Source organism: Taudactylus pleione, unplaced genomic scaffold, assembly GCF_031769625.1.
Source record: "Taudactylus pleione unplaced genomic scaffold, aTauple2 ptg000018l, whole genome shotgun sequence".
NCBI lineage: Eukaryota > Metazoa > Chordata > Amphibia > Anura > Myobatrachidae > Taudactylus > Taudactylus pleione.
The window spans coordinates 19,780,789-19,805,933 of record NW_028284420.1 but is presented as its reverse complement, the minus strand read 5'-3'; the positions used below and the strand labels follow the sequence as shown (position 1 = coordinate 19,805,933).

At 42.8% G+C, this 25,145-nt stretch overlaps 1 protein-coding gene across 5 annotated transcripts; it reads right to left on the bottom strand.

Moving 5' to 3' along the window:
• Positions 1 to 2,263: 2,263 nt before the first annotated feature.
• On the bottom strand, positions 2,264 to 23,546 carry ARFGAP1 (ARF GTPase activating protein 1). 5 transcript variants are annotated; one of them, XM_088442844.1, is made up of 14 exons: positions 23,355 to 23,546; positions 21,581 to 21,644; positions 18,875 to 18,984; positions 18,232 to 18,403; positions 18,042 to 18,142; positions 17,585 to 17,674; positions 11,245 to 11,356; positions 10,236 to 10,292; positions 9,104 to 9,136; positions 6,143 to 6,175; positions 5,413 to 5,469; positions 4,855 to 4,902; positions 3,628 to 3,704; positions 2,264 to 3,355 (listed from the first exon to the last, which is right to left on the bottom strand). In XM_088442844.1, exons 2-14 carry the CDS (start codon positions 21,638 to 21,640, stop codon positions 3,013 to 3,015), a joined length of 1,293 nt encoding a protein of 430 aa, XP_088298970.1. In that variant the 5' UTR covers positions 21,641 to 21,644; positions 23,355 to 23,546; the 3' UTR covers positions 2,264 to 3,012. The 5 variants fall into 5 exon arrangements, with proteins under 5 accessions (XP_088298970.1, XP_088298967.1, XP_088298966.1 ...); XM_088442841.1 differs by lacking the exon at positions 6,143 to 6,175 and having other exon boundaries at positions 23,350 to 23,546; XM_088442840.1 differs by lacking the exon at positions 6,143 to 6,175.
• Positions 23,547 to 25,145: the final 1,599 nt, after the last annotated feature.

Genomic DNA, 25,145 nt, shown 5'->3' with positions numbered 1-25,145 from the left:
TGAGCACACGTAGTTAAATCAAATTGACTGAGGTACTAATTAAGTCACCTGTGGTCAATCATGAATCTCTAATGCTGGGTACACACGGAACGATCATCAGCGATAACGATATCGCTGAACGATCTCCCTTTAAAAATCCTGGTGTGCTGGATGAACGATATTGTTCATCCATACACCCAAAAAACACCCAACGATTGCGAATCCCTACGGAGAGATAACAATATCGTCCAGGTTGGCCTGCATGCATGGACGATGGTCGATATAGTTATCGTCCAGTGGGAGCGCGCTTCGTTGGTCGTTCATTGCATACACACAGAACGATATCGTTATTGTTCATATTGTTGAAATATATCATTCCGTGTGTACGCACCTTAAAACCTGAACTGTTGGGGTGCCTTGAGGACCACGTTTGGAAACCTCTGCTAAATTCATTGAGTTCTCCTTTAACACAGCAGGATGACTAAGTATTCTAATGTCCTAGTGTATTTTTCATTAATACCACACTTTGCATATGAATGCTGCTCTTTGGCATGAGTGTCTTTTTAATCTGGCACAGTCATACAGAAGAAGTCAGGATGTACAGAAGCACAATCTCTGTAAATAAAATAGTTATATGAAAGGCCATAACATACTGCACCATGCATCACTATAGTCTTTAATGCCGCAGCATGCAGGACATGGATTTGGCAGAATCGGGCTGTTTTTTTATTTTTTTTCCTTTTATTAAGAGATCAGTGCCCCATTATATTATTTTTCTTCTAAACAATCATGGTTACTAAACTGCAAATAGAAACAAACATGCTTTATCACGTAGTAATGGTTCTCACTATATGAGGTCTGACAATCTTTCTGGAATGACAGAGTGGGGGAGGTACAAATGGAAATGGGGGAAAGCATACAAGATACATATAGAGCAAAAAAAAGAAAACAGCATTATAAATGTGTAATATGAGTATTAGAGCCACTATTTATGGACACAATGCATTAAATACGTTTTACCAGGATCATTGCAGATTGGCAAATATGTCATAAGAAACATTAGTACATACCAGCGACTCTGATGTTTTGTTTTGTTTTGTTTTTATATCGGAGAGTACATAATGAATGTCTGTGGGGTGTGGTTTACAGGACACTATGCAATTTGTACTAATTTTAATAAGAACTAAAAAAAAAAATACCTATTTGGGAAGTTAAATTAGATATAAGGTTTATGTATGTTGCCTGAGACGCTAGATATTTGTTGCTCAGATCACAGTATATATGAAGGGCACTTACACTGTGGAAGCAGACATTCTGTGGACTGAACCAACATTCACAGTATTGCAGCCTATTAATTCCAAAGAAACAAATAACTCATAAATATTTGACATTTTGTGTTCAAGTGGTGTCACTCAGTCTCAGTGAACGGATATACATGCAAATACAGCCTATCATGTGTGTGCTGCCAGGGACAGGAACACCAAGGCTCTCTAATAAGAACCATTCTAAATAGATCCATAATAGAAGGCTATCCAATTTATTTAGGAATGATGACCAAGGTTATTTAATTCTGAAATTCTCTCTGTGTATGTTATATATACCTATAACACTGACTATGACATCAAATACTCATAGCATGAAATTGCTGCCCGCTAGGAGTAAAAGGGGACAGCAAAGGATGAGGCCTGCTGTGATCAGACCACACACCATGCACACTAATCCAAATACACAGCTACAAACTAAACTCTTCACTGACAGCCCAGCAACATATTGCACAGTCATTTCCCACCTCATTAGAGAGGGATTTAAGCTTAACAAGTTAATATTAATGCAATGAGATGCCAGTAGATGTAGATTTAGACTAAAAGCCTTCTCAGACTTTGTAACATATATATATATATATATTTATTTTAATGGAATGTTCTGCAGACATTTCTAACTGCCAGAGCATGCTGGGAGTTGTAGTATAGGCCCCAGCTGCAGAGCTATAGCTACTCTAGTAAAACAGTTTATTTAGAACTCTGCTAGACACTTAAAATATAGTACATAATTTCACAATCTGTAAACAAACAATACAGCTATAATTGTATCAAAATAATGATCTGAAAATATAACCTAGCGTTTCTTAATTTATAAGACGGGGGGGCCCCCTAACATTTGATAAGACAGCAATGATAGAAGATATTTCTCTACCTCCTCCTGCAACAGTATAACACCCATATGTTTACACAAAGTGACATTTCACTGGGCCATGGTATAATAATAATTTGCCTCAACACAATACTGAAATATGCCATTTAATTAATGCGGTTATGCTGCCCTTAAACTGTTTTGAGGGGCAACAGTGATCACAGTTACAGGCCGGTGGATGGAATATGCAGTGAGCAGGTCCGTGACATGAACTGGTAAACATAATGGAGATTGATCTGTACCTGAGGTATGGAGGCAGAAAATGAAGGCGAGAAAACACAGCAGCACAACGTGTTAAAGACTACTCTGAGGTACAACGGGGAATATGACTGATTCAAAATGTCACCACATCCTGATATTACAACTGAAATCACCTATACAATTAAATACAATTTAAACAGCCTGGAGAGGGGTCCCCTACATTTCCTTTACGTTACCACACAGAAGGGATACATGTTGACAGAGAGGAAAGGAAACATAGGAGAGGGCAGTGACAGACCATAGCCCCTTTCCATATGCATAAATACTTGTTTGGGAGAGAATGCCATTAGGAATATGGAGCAGATGGTGGAATAAAACACAAACCACAGGTGATTTGTTACTGAAGGGCCACTGGAGAGCGCCAATCCTGACTAGACACAGCCAGCCCCATATTTCCAATTAACATAAGATACAGTACAATGATGACTATGTATTAGGTTTGCTCTGCCAAGACAGACGGCAACAAGAGCGATCAGGTCTTTCTGGTACCAAAGCCTCTTGGGGTATCACTTAATTATCTTTGACATAGACTGATTATTGGAAACTGGGATCTCCCCTGCACCTCATCCAGCACTCTCCACACTACCAGTTAGTGTTATCCCACCCATCATTAGCAGCAGGTGACTGGCTCTGGCCACCCTTCTTCCCCTTCCCTTCACCCTCCCAGTGGCTGTCCCAGTTTTCCCAGCCTTCACTGTTGCTGTTCTTGTTATTAGAGGGGGTGCCGGACCCCCAAACCTCCCAACTGTCAGAGCTCTTTCTCTCGGTGGTGTTTTCAGGGAAGGTCCAGCTGTCACCACTGGGTGATTTTGTTGGCTTCTTTATCTCTTCAGAGCTGCCAAACGTCTCCCAAAAGGATTTTCCAGTGGAGGCATGTTGATAGGTATCACCAGCTTCCTGCTGGTAACCCTCTCCTGCTGTGGAGCTGTATGTGGGAAAGATGAAGAACAGAGGTATAGAGAAGAGACAAAAGATGACGCATGGGTGAGACACAGAGAAATAGATCTTACGGTAAGGTATCAATTTTCCCCATTGTTTATTTTAAATTATGCACATATTTATTCACTGTATCTAGATATTTGCTAGTAAACACACATTTGGTGCAAGGCATATTAAGATACTTCCAGATACCTGATCCCGGCACTATGAATCTATTTATATATGTCCACAAATGCAGGGACAGGCTGTGTCGCTCACCTCTCTGTGGGGTCCTCGCTTTTCCCAGAAAAAAACGTGGTAACATCTTTCCAGCTCTTTGAACCGACTCCCTGCACCTACAGAAGACACCTGGTGTTATGACGACTATTTTGTTCATTAATATAGGCTCTTGTACTAAACATACAATGGCTGGTTATAGAATTCTGGCTCAAATCATCATGTGGGCTCATTTAAGCTGAAACTCTTCTTACATGAAAAATATGATCTGTTTCTTACAAAGCTGCTTATAGTTCATCACAGTCTCCTACAGTGGGGGCAGCCATTTTGTTGGCCGAACAAATATTCATGAAAAAGCAGCCAATACATATACTATGAACTGATGACATCACTGAAGCAGTCTGAAAATGCTGCCTATGAAAGTATGAATCGGTGACACTGGTGAGTATATGTTCAGACCACAAAATATTTGCCTTTAGGCAATGGTTCCCCTTGAATAAAAATGGCAAACGTAAAATGTAATTTAATTTAAATGTCATTAATGGAGTGCATTTACAGCCTGTAGCATATCCTGTGTAGTCCAATGTTATTAAGCTTAGCTTCTGCCCAAGCAGGTGTTCTAAAATGAATAAGCAAAAGGGGTCTTCAACAACTGGCTTTACAGGAGAAAACACAATCAGAACAACTGTGCTGGGGTCAGGAAAGGTTCTAATCACAGTGTTACACTGCACGGCTGTGGCATAGTGTAGCTGTGACCAAGGACTTGTGTTCATCTGCAGTATATGTTATAAGGAAGTACACAGAATATGAACAATGCACTGTCCTTTTTGCAATACAATGTTTAAACTATATTTAAAAGGCAGTCTAATAACCTTTAGTGTAGAGACTGAACATTTTACTATGGATCATTATAGCAGGCTATTATGAGGCCGCACCACCACTATAACTCAGAGTGGCTCCAGGAGAACGTGTAGGAGGTGGCATAACTCACCCCCATGATGTCCAGCAAAGGGAAGCATGTAGGGAAGGGGACAAAAACAAACTGGTTAGAGGAGGGTTTTATAAGAACAATATGGCATGCCAGCTGTCTCCACATCCAAAGGTCGGCATCAGGGTAATTTGTTTTATCCTATTTCGGCTTCAAAAATAGGCAAGTACACCTTTATTGCCTACCAATGATCAGTGCAAATATCAAATGCATTAGATGGTTATCCCAGAATGCACTTGGGTATGGAGACAACCTGCATTATGCCAGCACAACACCCCTACCTTTGATGCTAAATTGGAAACATCTTCTAAGAGTCGTCCGTCTTTTACCTAGAAAATGGGAGGAAGAGGGGAGCACAAAGAACATGAGCTTTCAGGGGGGAGATGATAGGCAGCGGGGAATATCACCTATGATCAAGCAATAAGATCATTTGAGCAATAGTGAAGCAGTGCATGGAGGTCTCCGTGACAAGAGTAGCAGAGATGCAGTATACGTACGACATGCAAGATCATGATTTATACAGAGTCCATGTGATAATTTTATAAAGAACACAAAAAAGCACCACGCTGCCAGGAAGCCATTGAAAAACACTGAAAAGGACAGCTGACAAGAGATAGTGAACAGATGGAATCCATTGACACCAATAAATAAAGCAGAAATTCATTATATGGTGTAGCATAAGAGAGGACAGATTATGGTAGTGTGTTTTGCTTGAGAGTGGACAAGATCTTAGACACAGAGAAACACAGACATATAATATGAATGTTAACCACCACGCCGAGCCACAGAACCAGCAGTGTTAATCTCAGCAGATAACTAGTTAAGCACCATGAAGTTACCTTCTCCTGAGTTGGTTTGACAACATTTTCATTAATGGTCTGGCCTAGCTCACAGGCCTATCCAGGAGAGAAAGAACAGGAGAGGAGTCAGGGAAGGGGGGAAAGGTTCACATGAAATGGATATAGGGAACATGCAGAGATCATATATGTACACTACACAAGCATACATTCAGACTAGAGTAATGAAGACAATACATGCACATGAATATGTAAAATAGACAAAGCCAGTAAGGGGCAAAGGGATTTATAAAGCAGAGAAGAGACTGGGGAATGAACAGAGGGTAATAAAATAATCCAGAATTCAGGAGCCAGTCACTCAAAACTGAGTCAATAAGCCAGTACACACTGTTCATATACAGTAACATAACACTCAAAAGTTGTGAATTTGTCATTTTCATTTTTCAAGTATATTGGCTATCTGGCTCCTGACATTTGTCCAGGTTTGGGGCAGAAGTAGGCACGAGGAATGAAAAATGTAAGAGGGGAGGGTATAGGTAAGAAAGAAAGAAGAGAATTTGATTGGAGCAAGAGAGAAAGATGTTCTGAAATGGACTATGACCTTCGAAAACACAACATTCTCACTATATGAAAGAACAGGCCTGCATTACTTGGCAGAGGGAAGGGTTACACAGGAAGGATGGGAGCCTCAAGGACCTGGCAGCACAAAAACCATCACAACAGCACCGGACTGCCACACACAAACCATGCACATAGATATGCCTGGGATTACCGAGTCCGGTGGATGCTTGTTCCCTCCCCAAAACTGCACATGGGCAGCGATGAAGAGGGTAGGAAGAGAAACTACCTTTAGTATTAACTTAAAAAATACCCAAAAACTAAATTTCTATCTTTTCAGCCTTTTATTGCCGGGTGCTCAATATCGACAATTTTTTGTGTCAAAACGGACATGGTCTGTATTGTACACATGCATAATGGACATATACTTTAAAACTAAGGACCAACTTTAAGGGCCATATTCAATTAGGAGCGAAAAGTCGCCAGACTTTTCAGCAACATCGGAGGTTTTGGGTGCGAAAAAGTATCGCGATCGTGCCCGCGTATCCCCGTATTCAATTCGAAATCAGCGAAAAGTGCGGTCATTTTTGGGAAAATCTGCCCGATACCCCCCCCCCCCCACAAGATGCTCTGACATGGGGGTTTACTTTGGGTACCCACGAATAGCTCTGCTAAAGGTATGTGGGGTTTTTAAACTGTCTCAATAGGTGCTGTTTTGTGTTTTTCAGAAGGTGGTGAAGAATAGCATTTAGGAGTTTTTTTTGGGGACAAAAAAGGAGTTTAATCAAATTTGGGGTACGTGAAAATGGGTGCAAGCAAATTTTAACGTTGCTAATATGAAGCTTTAAAAAACTTGAAAATCCACCTGACGCAACTACCTGCAAACAAAAACACACCTGGGACATACTTGTGGACCCCCCCAGAGTCTATTTCGCTAGTTTAGAAGTTTGCCCCCCAACTTTGGTTTTTTTTGCCCCCAAAACAAAAGTAATATTTTTGGGGGCTTCCTAAGGTACTTTTCTGAAAAAAAAATAATTGACACAGATTACCTTAAGGAAACTGTCCAAGTGGTGCAGGGTGATTTTGGGAAGTCTGCACCCCAAAACCCCAATTCTGCACTTTTTCTCACCACGTATTCCTAGGTGATACTTTGACTTTTCGCACCGGCGAAAAGTCGTCCAAATTGAATATGGGAAAAAGTGGAATCGCCGAAAATGACGTCATCAGCAAAAAAGTTTCAACGAGAACAGCTTTTCGCTGCTTAACTGAATACGGCCCTAAGGGTGATATTTGTTGAAAAAGAAATGGAATTTCTCAAAAATTATTTTCTTCTTCTGCATACACAAAGGCAGAAGTTCTTTGAGCTGAACACAGTATTCTTGACAAGTCAGAATTAATTTAGCACATGTAAATTAGTGAACCGATTCTCATAAAATGCCTTTGTGAGCATATCAATCCATTGCAGCCCCCACTGTGTTACGATGAAAGGCTCACTTTTCCATGGGCTTGTCATCTCCCGAAAAATATTAACAGAAAATCATTTATTTTTTTTATTTTTTTTTTAATTCACCCTAAACTTACAACACAACAGGGACTAGCCTTCTTTTTTCAAAACATTACGAAAGCCTCTAAATGCAAATCTCTCCCCTCTGATAAAAGTGCCACTGGCATCAAAGAACAAATGCAAGCAGGGAATTGCAGACAGATAAGGAGCAGGTAAACAACCAAAGTATTTCCTACAATATACATAGTAAGTAATTCATGGTTGTATTCTTTTAAAAAAAAAAAAAACACACAAAAATCTGTAACCAGCAAACTGGGAAACTAAATAATTAAATGTAGATGGTAAAAACTATTTATCAATATGCTGTGCAAAAATATGACTGGATTTTGCAAACTACAGTATACCATAACGTTATGTCAGTTTGTTCCAAGTTGGCGCAAACACTGCTAAACCAATTTTCATGAAAGCTGCATTAATTTGTAGTAGAAACTCCAGGAAATAACCTGTACTTTGTTTTATCTCGATCTATCAAGTTAAAGCTGAGCAATAACAAAAACAAAATTTATTGACATCATCAATGCAAGAGATAGGTGTGGCCCGCATTCACTTGAATAGGATAGGGTTACATAGCAGTCTTTGCTCAGGGCACTTAGTGGCATTAGTGTGAGTGGTGGGTGAAGGCGCTGCTACCAATAATCTGTATATCGCTGCTGGTCACGTGGACCACTCCTGTGACAGGGTCTCTATGCAAAGCAATACAACTATAGCACCTCAAATAAAAAAAATGTTGGTGAAGCCGCAGGCAACAGATAGTAAATTAAACAAGATACATTTATATAAGACATTTTATTATAAACTTTTAGCAATCTAAAATATATCCACCTGCAGGTGCTGTATGGTAGGCATTATTGTGCACTTATACTTAAAGCACAGTAAACATGAAGCACAACAAATTGTGTAATGTCATCTGCACCGGTAAGTCATGATGATGCAATTTGCTGCTAGTTACTGAAACCAGATTTGGGGACCATTTATCAAAAGAAGTATCCCGCGGATGTATTAAGGAGGGACCATAGCAGGTATCTCCGATACCTGCTGTGATCCCTCCATTACCGCTGGCAGCCGCATCCCCCATAGGTTTCTATGGGGGATGCGATGCTGCAAAATTTACCAATATCCGGAATGCGATGCATTCCAGATATTGGCCCCCGCAGTTAACGTCATGTGAAGATTATGTTAGCCGCTGTACCCTATGGGCTACACCGCGCACTAGTAGCCAGCGGAGGGATCCGCCAGAACCCTCCCATGGCTATGGTGGATGTGCATGTGCAGTCCACGGGCCTGCGCATACGCACCACCCCCTGTAGTGGCGGCAGCTCTCCGGGGAGACATCCTTTCGGAACCCTTGTCCCTGCATGTCCCGGATGATACATCCAGCCGAAGAGATCGCTTTTTGCAATGCGATCAGTGGTGTTACTGGCATGTCCTGATCGCGTTGCAAAAACGATCAATGATAAATGGGCCCCTTGGTGAGACAACTACAGCCCTATCTGTGAAACTGTAGCAAAATAACACATCTGGCATTGGCAAAACGTTGGCACTTAATGGATCAGCTCTGTCAGTATGTAACTCATCTCCTGCTGATCCTATACAAAATCACTTAGCATTTACCTTCTGTGTTGCTTGAGATCCCAACTTGGTGGCCTAAAGAAGATACAACAGACATCATCTATGAGTAAGTCGTCAAGTGTGTATCATCTTAAACTCTATAGTTTTTTTCATTAAAAACAGAATGCAGTTTACTGTAAAGGTAAGAATTTTGGGCATTGAACTGCCTTACTAAATAAAAATGTAATCTATGCTCCAGTTTAGCAAGGTATTATTAGTAAGGAAAGGCATCACTTTAAAACAACGGAACACAGACAATGAATAATGTCTCTCATATCCAAAATGCTTGGGACCAGGGGTATTTTGGATAACAGAATATTCCGTATTTTGGAATATTCGCATACTATAATGAGATATTTATTATTATTATTTATTACCAGTTATTTATATAGCACACACATATTCCGCAGAGCTTTACAGAGAATATTTGGTCATTCACAGTCCCTGCCCCAGTGGAGCTTACAATCTATATTCCCTACCACATGCTCACACATGCACACATACACACTAGGGTTAATTTGTGTTGGGAGCCAATTAACCTACCAGTATATTTTTTGGAGTGTGGGAGGAAACCGGAGTACCCGGAGGAAACCCACGCAAGCACAGGGAGAATATACAAACTCCGCACAGGTAGGGCCGTGGTGGGATCGAATCCAGGACCTCAGTGCTGTGAGGCAGTAATGCTAACCATTACACCGTCTGTGCTGCCATAGATATCTTGGGAATGGGACCAAAGTCTAAACACAGAATGCATTTGTTTTATATACACCTTATACACACAGCCTGCAGATAATTGTATACAATATTTTCAATAATTTTGTGGCTTAAACAAAGTGTGTGTTGGACTATCAAAAAGCAAAAGGTTTTACCGTCTCAATCATGCTAAAAAAAAATCCGTATTTCGGAATATTTGGATATGGGAAACTCAACCTGTACAATAACTACACAAATTGGTCTAACAGAGCAGGAATGTTTGCTTAAGGTTTATGCAGCGCTTTGTCAATTACTGAAGCTAGCAAGAACGGTGATCCTCTTTGTTTTTGTTTTGGAGTGCTTGCATTGCTATGTGATTCAACACAAAACAATCTACGAGATATAAAACTAATCCACTAGGTGACAGCAGTAGGTAACTTACACCTTCCTTGGCAGCGGAAGCAAACTTGCTGGCTCCAACTGTGAAACTGCTCCAACCCTGCAAGGGAAAATGAAGCAAATTCAAACCATCTTCTTTTCATAATCACATACTATCAAGTTCTCAGACAGTCCGATTTCTTGTTGATACTGTGCTGAGAACAACAACTTGAGGCACACACATTATATATTTATTTGTTTAATGATGCTTTAAGAATTTTCATTAAAGTGCCACTGATACTAAGTAAAACAACAATGAAAAATTTAAAAAAAATCTTGGCACATTGATGGCCTGATTCAGCAAGGTTCGCAGATGCAAATACGTACGCAGATGGCCGATGTTTGCTTTCTGCGCATGCTTCGCAGTGAGTGTACGCAATCGGCTCACTGTGAACGGGAAAGCGAGTGCAGAGATCACGCAGATTCATTGTAAAGTGATTGTCAGGCAGTGCCGTTTGTGGGTGGTTACGGGAGTGGTCGGCCGAACGCAGGTGTGCCAGTGCGTCTGAACGCCATTACAGGGCGTACATAAATTTGCCACTGCAATGCCATACGTAGCTTGAGTGCTCACTGCGTACAGGAAAGTTAGCAATTTCTAAGTGAGGTCTGACCTCCCTTAATTATGCGAGTGGCTCCGATGGTACTCGATGTTACCAATGTTTTGGCTGGATTGCAAGGTATTACGTATGTGAATGAGGGGAAGTGGGCATCTGCATGTTGTCCGTGCGAGTGGTTTGCAATTGCAAACATTAGCATACTCTCACGATCACATCAGTGATCCTTGCTGAATCAGGCCCTGAGTCTGTCTTTACCTTACAGACTGAAGAGGTGTGATACATGAAAAAGTCCTTCCCTATAGAGTGGGAAAAAGCTATGGGACATTAATTTTTTCTTTTTAAATTAAGTGTACTAAGAAAATTATATTTAAGTGTAAACAGTTCAGTCCAACTCACTTGGAAAAGTGAGTTTTTGAACAATATAAGTTAAATTTGTACTGAAAAATCCTAACATACCGAATACAAAGAGGTCATTGCATTGTTCAAGAAATCGTCATCTTTTTTTGGAGGATTCACTGTGTTCCCAAAGCCGACATATCTGTTCTCCTGGTTTCCAACACCACCGCCACTGCAAAACAATAGTTTTTACTGTAGACATAACGACATCAGAGCTCACACAGAAGTATACATTTCATGGCTGGGATGCACTCTCTAGGTGTATGCCAGGGGAATAAATGACCACCTTTTTAATATGGAGTGCTGATTCACTTAACATACAAAGTTATTACTGTAATTGCACCAATATCCATTTCTTCACTCAAATTTAAACCGATCATTCCATTCTGTCTAACATGTGCAACTCTGAACCACAAACATTACTTGCTCCCATTCCCAATTACAGGACATTTTCAGGCTGCACCCACACCGTGTAAGGATTCGCTCCCACACAATTCACCATAACTTTGAAAATTCCCTAAAATCCCACCGTCTTAGGAAAAAATGCGGCCCTTATGATGTCGGTCTGAGTTTTATTAACCAGTCTTGTTTTATTGATTGGCGTGTTCCCAAACTGTAAAATGCTGCTAAATATGTTAACACTATAATTATATATATATATATATATATATATATATATATATATATATATACACACACACACACACCTATATTTACTTATCTATATAGAGAGGTGGAAGTTGGCCAGTATACACATCATCACTTGTTCTACTGCATATATACAAGTTGATTTGTAATAAGTTAAAGTGCCGGATATATGAAAAAGAAAAAAACATAAGTTATACTGTATTAATACATGTTATTTGTGTTGTGTGTTGATTGAAGAGTGCATTTAAATGGTTTATCTCCAGGAAAAATAGTGCTAAAACTGAAATCATATGCTGACTTTAATCAGTACCAAAAATGAGAGATATGGTAAGAACTTACCCTTGCTATCTCTTTTTCTTCGAAGTCCACAGGGTTGACCTTGGGGTAGAGGTTGGGAACCAAATCCAGGCACCATGCAGTTAAAGCTTTCAGCTCCCAGGATGCAGAAAAGCCTTAGGACCACAGTAGGGACTTAGTCAAAGACAAACGGTTCAGGGAAAGGCAAGGACCCTGAGACAACAGGGCCGGATATTGAGGTAGCCGGAACGGAGTGTCGATGGAGAGACTCCGAAAACTAAGAACCAGACACGACTGGGTCAATCTGGAGCCACCAGCAGGACAGTACATCTGCCTCGATCAAACTTCCAAAGAACTGAAGGAAGAAGGGAGATCGGAGTAAACAGGTACACAAATTGGAAGGACCACTCCACTATCAACGCGTCACCAAAGGTTGCTTCATTACCTCCCGTTCTGGACCCTAACACCGGCCGTGCGTGATAGAGTCAAGATGCCACGAGGACCACATCTGGGAGGCCCCCTCTGCTCACTAGGAGTAGAAACCTCTCTTGGAGAAGAGACCAGTCTCCGGGATGCACGTCGTGACGGCTGAGGAAGTCCGCTTCCCAATGGAGAAGTCCCGGAATGAACACTGCAGAGATGGCCTGAACCTTTACAGGTATACAGAGAAGTATGTGTTAGGCCAGACCGAGGGCCCAAGACAGCTTGAAGCTCCAATAAGTCGAGTTGCAGGGTGGAATCGACAGATGTCCAACTGCCCCGAAAGGAGTGCGGACTTGTCACTGCGCCCCAGAGACTGGCATCCGTTGTAAGGATTACCCAGTTCGGGATCCAAAGATTGGCGACCCTTGGTGAGATGAGATGGCCATAGCCACCCAGAGACAGACGCACCTCCGGAGAGAGCATCATCGACGGAATAGTGATCCGACGGAGAAACCCATTCCGTCTGGAGAGGATCAGTTTTTGCACAGGCCTGGAAAGGAACTGAGCAAATTCCACCCTTCCGAAGGTAGACACCCTGGATACCAGAACCCATATTACTGAGTGTAATGACACTTGTCGACTGTGGAGACATCCTCAGAAGAATTCTCTGATTCTGAGAATCCAGCAGGGCTCCCAGAGGAAACATACCCTGTGAGGGATTCAGGGAGGACTTTTTCCCAGTGGATTAAGCATTCGTGCTAGTGAATGAAAGCAATGGTTAACTGGAAATGGCTTTAAAGTACCCTGGTGATCCTGCAAAGAGCAGCAGGCCGTCCAGATACAGGAGCAGTCGGATACCCTGAACAGGTGGGCTCTCATAAAAACCATAAATCTGGGAAACCCCGGTGGGGCTGTGGACAGTCCAAAGGGCAGAGCCCGAAAATTGAAAGTGTGGCTGTGGCACAGCAAACCTGAGCTAACACTGATGAGCGGGCTCTATGGGTACCTGTAGGTATGCGTCCTGAATATCCAGCGATACCATAAAGTCCCCAGGTTCCATAGCTCGGATGATGGAGCGTAGGGGTTCCCTCCTGAACCTAGGCACCTTTTAGGAATTGGTTTAGGGATTTAAGATAGAGAATAGGCCAATGAGGACCAATCGGCCTCTGCATCAGAAAGAAAGTAGAATAACCAGTCCCTCGCTGCATAATTACCCCTGCTTACCGCAAGGACTGTATAGCTTTCTGGATTTGTAAGGCCTTGCTCGGGTCTGAAGAAGGGCCTGTATAGCAAAACACGTTGGGAGGCCGTCTGAGCAATGAGAGGGCGTACCCGTGAGAGACTTCCACTCTTACCCAAGCATCCGTGGTGACTTGACACCAGCACTGGGCGAACTGAAAGTGCCGGTATCTCACTCTGGGATCCCCCAGATGAAGGCCTGTCCCGTTAGGCTGAAGGTATATCCTCAAGTTTAGAAGCAGGGCGTCTGGAGAGCCAGGTCTGCTTGGTTCCGGGTATGGCGGCTCTCGTGGAGGTCAACAGTCTAGGAAAGGACTGGCCTTTAGGCTTTCCCTGAGGACAAAAGGACTAAACAGATATAGTCCAAGGCCTTGTAGTGGAAGTAGCTGAAGGTGTAAATGTAGTAAGTGATACTGCAAACGTAGCTCCAATCTCGTCAAGGTCAGGGCCAAACAAGATCTCCCCATTATAGGATAATCCAATTTAAGGCCTATCTTGGAGTCCACCTCTGCCTTCCAGGAGCGCAGCCATATGGTATGGTGGGCAGATACAGTCGCGGACGAAACCCTGAAGTTTAGGAGACTGTTATCCAAAGTTGTTACTCCAACATATGAAAACTGCATCTTGAATGTGAGCAGCAAGAGACATTTAATCCTCCAGAATTTTTTGAGGGAAAGACGGTCTACAAATGCATCTGCCCAGCACTCAATAACATTAGCCACACATGCGATAGCCATGGTTGGTCGGGCAGCAGCCCCTGAAAGCGAGTAAATTGATTTCAGGTAAAGCTACCACCTACGTATCCGTAGAAGCCGTCAGAGCAGGGATGGGAGGTGTACTAGTGCTCTTATCCAGACGAGTAACATGAAAATCCACCCCAGGAGGTGATTCTTATTACCTGCAATGACTCTCAGGGAATGGGCAACACGAGGCCAAATGCTTCTGTGATACCTCTCATCTGGTGATTGCCAGACCCCTGCCATGTGATCCACCCGCTGGTCAGAGAGGGGGGAAAACAGCCAAAAAACTTTAATGCTTAAATCTAGGGTGATGTGATCTAGGTGCAGGTTCATCATCCTCTAGGATGGACTTGATCGCCAGCACCCAAACAGAAATAACAATACTTGTTTTAGGCTCCCCCTCGTGTGAAAGGGAGAGGAGTCCGAAACATTATCCAGTACTCCCTTCGCTGACGATCTGTGTTAGACGGCAGTGCAGACTGGGAAGTAACCACAAGGCGTTTATGACGCCATTTTGTGTTTCGTAGAAACGACATCCACCCAGGGTGGCTGTTATGGTAAACCCTGCAAGACAGACTGTAGTGGAACCTAAGGGAATTGCATGAACTGCGAAAAACCCTGGTAGGGAGCGATAGTCTGTGTCACAGGGGTAAACCGCAAGAACTGCGGGATACCCTGAGAGGGAAGGGTAGCATGTTGAGGTAACCCCAAGTGGGTTACAACTATGGGTGTCGCCAGGCGATCTGCAATGGAGGCCTGGGTCTTGATAAAACAAAACCGCCCAAGGAGGACCCATAAGGGGCCCGGCGCCTGATGGCACCTTACACATAACCCTTCCTGAGTCAAATCCTCCGTACACACACCTGCAGCACATGACTTGCAGGACAGCAAAAATGGTGCATTATCGTGCTCTATTTCCTGGTCAGACCTATCTGACTAACCATCCTCGTGGAAATATTAAGCAGCGCTATACTGGTCCTGACTGGCGCTAAGATTAGCTGCAGGGACCTATTATCAGCGTATGCAACACACAGTTCCATCTAAAATATGGCAACGTGCAGCACGCCACAGTATGTGACAAGCCTCACAAATATTGACAAGTATAATATATATATATATATATATATATATATATATATATATATATATATATATATATATGTGAGGTCTCAGAACCACCCTAGGTACACCTGTATTAGGGCAGATTGAAAAGAAAAGGGATAGATATACACTGATAAGAGAATAAAGCACAGACAGTCAGCACTAGCATAAGTCACATACAATGCAGAAATATATATACATAAACATTACATATAATATACTGCAAATGTCACTACATTCAACTGCCCAGATTCAGTGTCTGGGAAGGCTATAGTGCTGTGTACACTCACCCAAATGGTGAAGTACGCAGGGGGACTGGACCAGCTTGTATCCCAGGAGATCTGCTGCACCATAGAGATAAAATGGCTGTCTGGAGACCTCAGAGGAAGTGTGGCCCACGGAGGAAGCAGCTCAGCAAAGCCAGACATTGCGCTGGAAAGGCGCGCTGAGCTGAGGGGAGGAGCCTCTGTAACAGGGAAGGCTGCCTCCCCTGGCTGGCTAATAACCCCCGGGACACCGGCTCCCGCTGCCGATCTTTAAGTCCCTGGCAGTCTAGTGTACACGCGGGGTATGGGGGGTTCCCGCCGCCACTGCCAGCGCCTCCGGTCTGTCCCCAGAGAATGGAGGCAAAGACTGCATATACCCGCGGGTCACCGCTTGCCTGTTCCCCGGCGATCCGGCAGTAGTCCTGGGCGCTCGCAGAGTCCGGCTAGTACAGACTCTGGGGTCCCGTCAAGATCCCCAGATCTGTACTGGCATCGGGACGCCGCGGGGTGGAGGAGCGGCAGCTTGGACGTCCAATGCTGACGCTCTGACGAGTTCAAAAAATAAAAGCAAGCACAGGGGCTGCTAATCAGCCCCCCTGCGGTAACGGTGACAGACTCCGGCCGGACACCAACTTAAAACTGAAGTGCCTCTGGCTTGGGGCAGGGTTATAGGGAGAGTGGACTCAGTGCATCCTGGGAGCTGAAAGCTATAACAGCGTGGTGCCCATATTTGGTTCCCAACCTATACCCCAAGGTCAACACTGTGGACCCCCTATGGACTCTGAAGAAGAAACAAATGATATTACTTACATCCGATTACCCTTGCTATACAGTACCTACATTATGTTCTCCTCCTACATCACATCACGAAATTTGCACATCAACGCCCCACTCCTGCCTTCTATACATAGCTTTGTGAACAGTCCAATCCACGTATAGAAAGAGGCTTAGAAATAGTACCTGCACCAAGCTCCGCACCATGAGGTGCAGAAAAAAAACCTCAAGACTGTGTTGGCATTGCCTACAAGAGTACACAGTTCATTTTAATACAAGTTAGCCACAAATCCTATATGGGAACAAAATGACCACCATACTCCATATGTTAAAGACTCATTAAATACTGAAAAGGACAGAAAGCAGATGCTGTTGGGTGATGACAGTGTATGCAGTCACTGTCCAACCACGCTACTGTAGTGGCAAATTTGTCCCCAGCACAGAATCAGACTGGATCCTCTTAAAGACTGACAACGATGCTGAATGCAGAATTTATTAGGCAGTTGAAGGAAGTAGCAGTGATTTTCACTTATTAATTTAGGGAATTGCACATAAGAGGATCAGGTTGAGTTATAAAACTATAGTGATTATACTCAAGTGTTTTCTTTTACATTTTGTATTTTATTTTATTATTTATTTTGTATTTGTATTTTAAACTTGCGGCCCTCCAGCTGCAGTGAAACTACACATCCCAGCTTGCACTGGCACAGTTTTGCTATATAGGCATGCTGGAATATGTAGTTCCACAGCAGCTGGAGGGCTGCAAGTTTGACACCCTTGAGCTATACTGAACCATACCCTATTGCTTTATCAATGACAAGGTAAAAAGAAAAGAAGAAATAATGCAGGGTAACAGACAGGAGAATACAATCACAGCTCAAGAGGCAAAGATCAACAGGGCCAGGAAATTACCTCTGGTAGGAATTGACATCATCGTTCAACCAGTCCTCAAACGCTTTGTCTCCAAAGGCAGCTCCCGTTTGGCCACTTCCTGCATTTAAGCTGCATAAAGAGAAACAGTCATTTGTATGGGTTGGGTACGGGATCCAGGCAGTTGGGATGCCGGCGAACAGAAAACTGACAGCGGCATTCCGACAGTCAGAATCCCAACCTAATTAGGTAAGTGTGCTAACCCTCCCCCTAACCCACCTTTCCCGCAGCCTAACCCTTTCCCTCCCCCCCTACAGCCTAACCTTAACCCTCCCCCTTCAGCCTTACCCTAATACTTACCGTCGGGATGCCGGCACTTGGGAATCTGGCACCAGGATTCTGGCGCCAGGATTGTAACTACATCCCATTTATACACATGATTGTTTGCCTTGACCCCAACAGAAAAGATACAATGACATGGAAAAATATAGAGAATTACCGATGAGATGTACCACCCATCATCTTTGGCTGAGGAGGAGTCCAGTTTCGAGCAGGTGATGTCTCCTCAGACCATTCTCGTCCTTCAGATAAAGTGGCAATCTGGACAAAAGTGATACAAATATAAGTATTAATCCTGCTAAACTTTGACAAGACAGACACCAGAAAGACCACAACATCCATAGATGCACCTTGTCCCGATAAAGAGCTGCTGCTTTGCTGTTGTATTTCTCCTGCAAGCTCCAGCATGGGTCGTAGTCCTCCTGAGTATCCAGGAACTGGCGGAACTTGCCATTACCTCCCACCTTCATCTTTTCCAGTTCCACATCCTTCCACTTGTCCATAGTGACAGAGCGCACAAAGCTATGAGTGAATTAGAGAAGTAATAGCTACAGGTGGAGGAGGGCTTAAAGTTAAACAGAGTATTAAACATACATTCCTAAAGGAGAATCATTAAATGCATTTAGGTCATTGCCTCACAGAAATTTTAATTTTCCTTATTTTATTTTTAAATCTGCTTACTAAGGTGCTGCTTCTCTTTTTTGCATTATTAATGAGCAATGTAAAGCCAGAGTTTAATAAACTTCACACTAAACACTATGTAAAGAAAATGTTGCATATAGGCAGTAAGAAGGTGAATACACATACAATGGCATTACCAGAGGTATATAGCCGAAGTACTAAGTAGGAATTATATTGAACAATATTTATTACTGCTATGTTTTATGTTAAAAAAATCAAATGAAATTAGTTGTCATTAGCCAGAGATGTATCACATCCCGCAGTACAATGGCTCTTATTGTACACAGCCACATATGAACCAAGAACTCTTACCTGAGGTGGACTCCCAGCCCCCGATGCTTTCCAGAGCACTCCAGGCACACCCAGATACCATACGTCACACTGACCCATTGGGGATTAAAGGCTCCACATTCAAAGCAGGTCTGGAAAATAGTTATATCAGATCACAGATACTACGAAGACAATCTCATTTTTATCTACTAGTCCATACATCTTCATCTACATGATGATTCATTTTGGACCCTTGAAAGTATAATGCTGGGTAAACACTGGCAGGTATATTGGCTGATCAATTGATCAGCCAACATATCGTGTGAGCGTCGGCCAATATGTACCAGCAATATGTCTGCGAATCCTGGTAATCCAGGATTGCGTAAATCTCACACTAGTTTTAAACTCTACCCTGGATTAATTAATTCTTAAGCCAGGTATAACCCACTGCTACTGAAGTTTCCTATTAATTTAAGGTGCACAGCATCGTTGTGATATTAACAATTAAGTCAGCACCAATTGATCACAAATCATAATACAGCGGGTAAAATAAGTATTGAACACATCAACATTTTTCTATATAAATATATATGTAATGGGACTATTGTAATTAAATTTTCACCATATGTCAGCAACAACACATGCAATCCACATATGCAAAGAAATCAAACCATAGATGTCCATAGATGTAAATGACACCGGGAAAATGTCATTACAATAGCCCCATTACAAATATATTTACTGAGAAAAATGTTGATGTGTTCAATACTTATTTTACCCGCTGTATATGGGAATGAGACTAGTACTGATCCAGCAACTCAGATTAATTTTGTAGATAGCAATGGATGCTAAACTCTCTTTAGATTATGTATGTGGTCATCATTTGATTACTCTCATGGTAACCTATTTGATTCTGCCATTTGGTCCGAGTGCTAAAAGAACTGATTTCTAAGATGTAGGGGCCTATTCATCAAGCCAGTTTTCCATAACTGCTATGTAACAACAGCCTAATGCAGGAGATTTCACGGAAATCTCCTGCAAAAGGCTAACTACTGCAGCAGACTGCAGTCCCCATTGGCAAGAATGGAGATGCGGTCTGACCCTTATGTACTGAAATCTGTAATGCTAAGCTTTTTGGAGTGTGGTCCAGTTGGTTTATGCCATTACCCTCAAATTCCAACAGCAGCCACAACAGGTTATGTTGGATGCGATGCTGTTTGATTTACTAAACTCCTTAATGCGAAGCATTCCGGAGTTTGGCCCCCGCAGCTGACGTTATCTAAAGTAGTGCTGCTGGAACCTGAGCTACACTTTGCAAAGCCCCCCGGCAATGTCTGCAGCACATGCATGGTCTGTAGACCACACATGCACAGTAGTCCAGATACAGGAGAGACAGCTGATGCAGTCTCTTAACCCCAAATTTGGGTACACACTAGACCAGTGGTTCCCAAACTTATTTGAATCTCTAGAGTAACAGCATTGTTTTCACGGCACCACAAAGTTTAAGTTTGTTATTGAGAGATTCAGAAAAAAATGTAGTAAATTGTGCTGACCTGTCATCCTTAGGCTCAGTTATGTGGTTTACAGGTTTACACTTCTGTTTGTCCGCATTTTACATTACATTGACCAGAAATAATTTGATGTGGTGCTGGACAAGTAACCTGAGGCACCCCTGCAAGTATCCCGAGGCACCCCAGGGTGCCACATTGCACCGTTTGGGAACCACTGCTCTAGACGATTCTTTTTTTGAACGATCTGACACTTTCTAATGGATTGGAACAACAAATCGTTCAAATTGTCCAGTGCGTAAGCACTATGCACGCTCCCGTGTCGTCCGTCGCATCCTCAGATTTACCGAACATGCTGCTCAATCTGAGGATATGACTGACGACCCCATGTACGTGGATGCGGAGGGGGATCGATATATCATGCGGTCGTACACCAGATCTTTTGGTGTGTACGAAGCACACGATCTTCTGTCGGCCGGGTACACGTCGTCTAGTGTGTACCCGGCTTAAGCACATCGCAATGACGGGCTCCTTTTGGAGCCCCTGTCCCTATGTGTGCAACTGAATACATTCCAGCTGTAATATGGCATACTGCAATGCGATCATGGGTGCTAACATCGCATTGAGTATGCGATCATTGATAAATGGGCCCCTTAGTCACATGCGTGCATGGCATAACCTGGCAGAGGTTGGATTGGTTGGTGTTGTCACAACAGTGGCTACGTTTAATGCTATCCATTTTTTTTAATGGAGATTAATACTACTCTAGGAAACAAATGCAAATATTTTAGTTAAAATATACAAATCAAAGTAACACCAGCAATTACAATTCTGATTTTCAGAAGCAGGAAATAGCTTTTCGGGTATGCCAATTAATGCAAAGAAAGAGTTCAGTGATCCTTGTTTTTTTTCTCTTTTCACATGACAGATTGCTGGTGGCTAGACTGCCCATAAAACCTTTAACTAAAGACAATATTTTAAATGAGAGAGCCTAAAACAGCCAATCACAAACAGAAAGAAGGGCATGCGGACACATGGACAGATGAGCAGTAGACAGAGGGGCTGGCAAAAGGCGAAGAGTCAGAGTCGTCTAATTGGTTTATATAAGTAAAATTGTTGCGTTCACAGAGGAATGTTTTATTCTCTAATTATTTAAAATTCTTCTGAATTAGAAGACAGTAGCTGTACCAGATCCGAGCAGTACTATACAGTATGCAACTGGAGGTAGATTTCAACTTACATTATTTTCATCCTGTACTCTAACTTCCTTCAGCACCTTTCTTGACCGAGGGCTTGCCATTTCCCTGCAAGACATAACAGAACATTGTACTTTACACATGTCATTGTCCTGTTATGTTGCTAGCTGAAGCACCTATCATTAAGTATAAATAACCAGCATTGAATACTCATTTATCACAAACACATCTCATGAATTCAAGTAGTTACAGAGTATGTGGCAAGTCTGTAACAGGGTCAGTGAAATAAAAGGGATTATGGGGCTTCCTGAAGCATCTGCCACAATATTTCAGCAAATTCTTGAGTTTAAGGAACATGAGGAAGGAAAAGGAGTCACCCACAGCAATAGCCCAGAAACCGTGTAGTGTAATGTAATGTAATGTGGGATAGATGAATGCGGCAGTCAATAAAGCAGTATCTCAGTTGAGGGCATCCGCAGTTATTCATGATCAGAGGGATATTACAGGTGCCTTTACATTATAAGTAAATAAGATTGGCAGCATGAGGGTGGGTGACATCTACATTCTTCTTCTGTAAGTGTCCCTTTAAGATAAAGGTTTATGAAGCAGTTTCAAAATCCTTACGTATCCCGTGTCTTACCCTGAATGGGCTTATGGAACATTCAGGGTATATGGAAGGAAAGAAATGTTTTGCATACATTTAAAAGCTGTACTAATGTTTCTGCTACTAAAGGGTTAGGTTAGGTTAAGGGAGTGTTGGGGGAGGTGAGGGTAGTTTGTATGTGTATGGGTAGTTTAAGTTAGGTGGAGGTGACGTGTGATCATCCACAATAGTTATTTTAGGGATGTAGCTATGAGACCGGTGGCCGCAATGCCGCCGGTCTCCGTTCCTGACGCCGGAACGCCAAACCGAAAGGTCTGGGAAGCCCTTAGCGTTAGTCGCGACTGGGGGGGGTTAGGCACTAAGGGGGAAGCGTTAGGTTTAGGAACAAAGGGAGGAGACTTAGGTTTGGCACAAACGGGGAGAGTTAGGCAGGCCATACACAGGGCGATTTGAAAACGTACGACACCTCGTGCGTTTTCAAATTCAGTCCGATGCATCGCATGCTGCTTTGAATGGTAAACGATGTTCAGTGAACGTCTTTCAGTGCGGTGCCCGCACCTCAGTGACATGAAAGTCTGAACGCTGGACATTCAGACTTTCATGTCATTAAGTGGATAGGCCCCTTGGGGGGAGAAGTGGGGAGAGTAAGTATACTTACCTGACAGCCGGCATTACATACCCATTCCTCCATTTCTTTATATTATTGTTCAACAATATATATTATGTATATATGTTTATGTGGAATTTTTGAGATATAATTTATTTTATATTGTTGCAATTTCCTGTTTTAATAAAACAAAGACATCTACATTCTGTTCCCAGCAGTAGAATGGGGGAAAGTCAGTCACATTACTGTCACAGGAACATAGTGGTTTTTGAGAATATTAGAGCATCATATACACATCCCTTATTATGCCAGGGGGCTCTGGGGTCACAAGCTCCCAGGACTAAGGGGCATCACAGAATTGGGGACGCAACCACTTCCTAAGAATGAAACGGACATACAGAGCATGGAACAGCCGGCCACGTCCGCAGCAATGTGCGGTATCAGCGGGGGTTAGGGATCCACCGGCTACTATAAACTGCGATTATCGCAACAATTGGAGTGGTGACATATTATACCCGGTGCTACCATTACCCGGCACACAGGGGGCCGGGGTGCCCGGGCTGATTGCTGTGTGTTCCCGCCCTGCTGCTGTGTGATCTCACCGTACTTGCACTACACCGGGTGGCTGCTGTGTCTCTAGCGGTGATGCTTTCGGTGCTGTCTTAATATTTATATCAATGCCCGGTGAGGAGCCCGTTATGCTGCCGGTGTCCAGTCTCTCTCACTCCGCCGCCATCTTCCGGCTACGTTGCAGCTTCGCAAAGGATTCTGGGACCGGTGAGCATTAACTGTGTATCTGCCTGACATGCATTGCTCACTCACTGTATAACCTGCTGATATAAATGTATATCATGTGCGGGTATTACATGGGGCGACAGAGTGCCTATGTGTGTGACAGGGTGAGAGGGTTTACGTGTGTGTGACAGTGTGTACCTGTGAGTGACATGAGATGATAATCATAGAAAGTATATGTGTATAACATGAAGTAATAGAAAATACAAATGTGTAAAAGAGGGGATGAAATTGTGCCTAAGAACATGGGCTGTTTAACTTTTGAGAAATACTAACATGGACAATTCTGACAATACTGTTGTGCAGTGGATCAGAATCCCAGTACCTACTGATCTACATATTAGTACTGCAGAAATCATCCCTCTTTTGTTGATATGTTCAATTCCATGGAGATCCCAGGCAATCATTAGGTGATTTCCAGAGGTTTTCATTGTGCCCTAGATGACTAAATGGAATCGGTATGACATACCGCCGGATGAAATACCGACGCCGGAAGTCTGGCAGATGAAGATCCCGACGGCGCCTGGTAAGTACCCTATCCCTCCCCTCTCACCCCCCTAACCCTCCCTTAGGGGTATCTATGTTCGGTATGTCAGGATTTTGGCGTGGGGCTGATGATAGGCGTCGGTATTTAGACACCTATCATTAGTCCCATGCTGGGATTTCACAGTTGGGAAGCCGGCAGTCATCATTTCGACCCCCGGCTTCCTGACTACATACCGACTACATGTAGCCTTTGTAGATGCAGAGGCTTCATATAGGCGAGGAGGAAAGCATGTGTGTTATTTTACAAACCCCCAGAAAGTGCAGCTATTCTAGCAGAATTGTCTGACAATTTTCTCTTAAAACGTCAGTAAAAAAATGGTGTAAGTTGTGCATTTATGATACCTAACATGATAACATATAATTATAATTGGTTTTCAGGGTTGTCAAAGCTGAATAATTGAGTGAGACAAGTTCAGTTTAAAATTTAATCGCATCCCCACATCTTTCCCATGATCCCTTAAGGATCCGCGGTGTGCGTATAAGGGCAGTTTTATGTCCCTCCCGGAGACGCATTATCTGAATGGTTCAAATGACCATACTGTGTCATACCATAATAACATTGAACGGTATATTCTCATGCATGGCTAAACAGATTCAAATTAGGTTGTGATAGCATGTTGTTTGCTATCAAAGGGTGGACTGTCAAAGCTGAATAATTGAGTGAGACAAGTTCAGTTTAAAATTTAATCGCAGCGACGCCATCTTGCGAATGGCTACAAGACTCCATTTTGGAAATGAGATCACAAGACACCATTTTGTGTGGTCAGCATTAATTCAAGTTATAACCCATTAACTAAGAACAGATGGCAATGTTTTTGTTAACACCAAGGGCAACGGGAAAAACCAGCTTTCTAAGTAGAAGTAAATAAGGAGAGACAATGGGTATTTTTACATACAAATTGGGAATCCCGGGATGCAGATAAAGTATAGTTGTGGCAATTGTAATATAATATCTACACAATTGGATTTGCCTGAATTCTAGACAAGATGGCTCTAAATCCCATAGTTTGAGGTGATAATACATTTGCACTTCACACAAGTGTCTGTGAGAACAAAAGAG

What these genes read in the sequence shown, in the direction of transcription:
- ARFGAP1 (XM_088442844.1), bottom strand. Translation starts at nt 21,640, where the DNA reads ATGGCAAGCCCTCGGTCAAGAAAGGTGCTGAAGGAAGTTAGAGTACAG. An exon ending in ATGGGTGGTACATCTCATCG is followed by an intron (nt 17,675 to 18,041) that starts GTAATTCTCTAT and finishes CTCTTTATGCAG; the next exon opens with CTTAAATGCAGGAAGTGGCC. An exon ending in GATCTCAAGCAACACAGAAG is followed by an intron (nt 6,176 to 9,103) that starts GTAAATGCTAAG and finishes GCCCATGTGCAG; the next exon opens with TTTTGGGGAGGGAACAAGCA.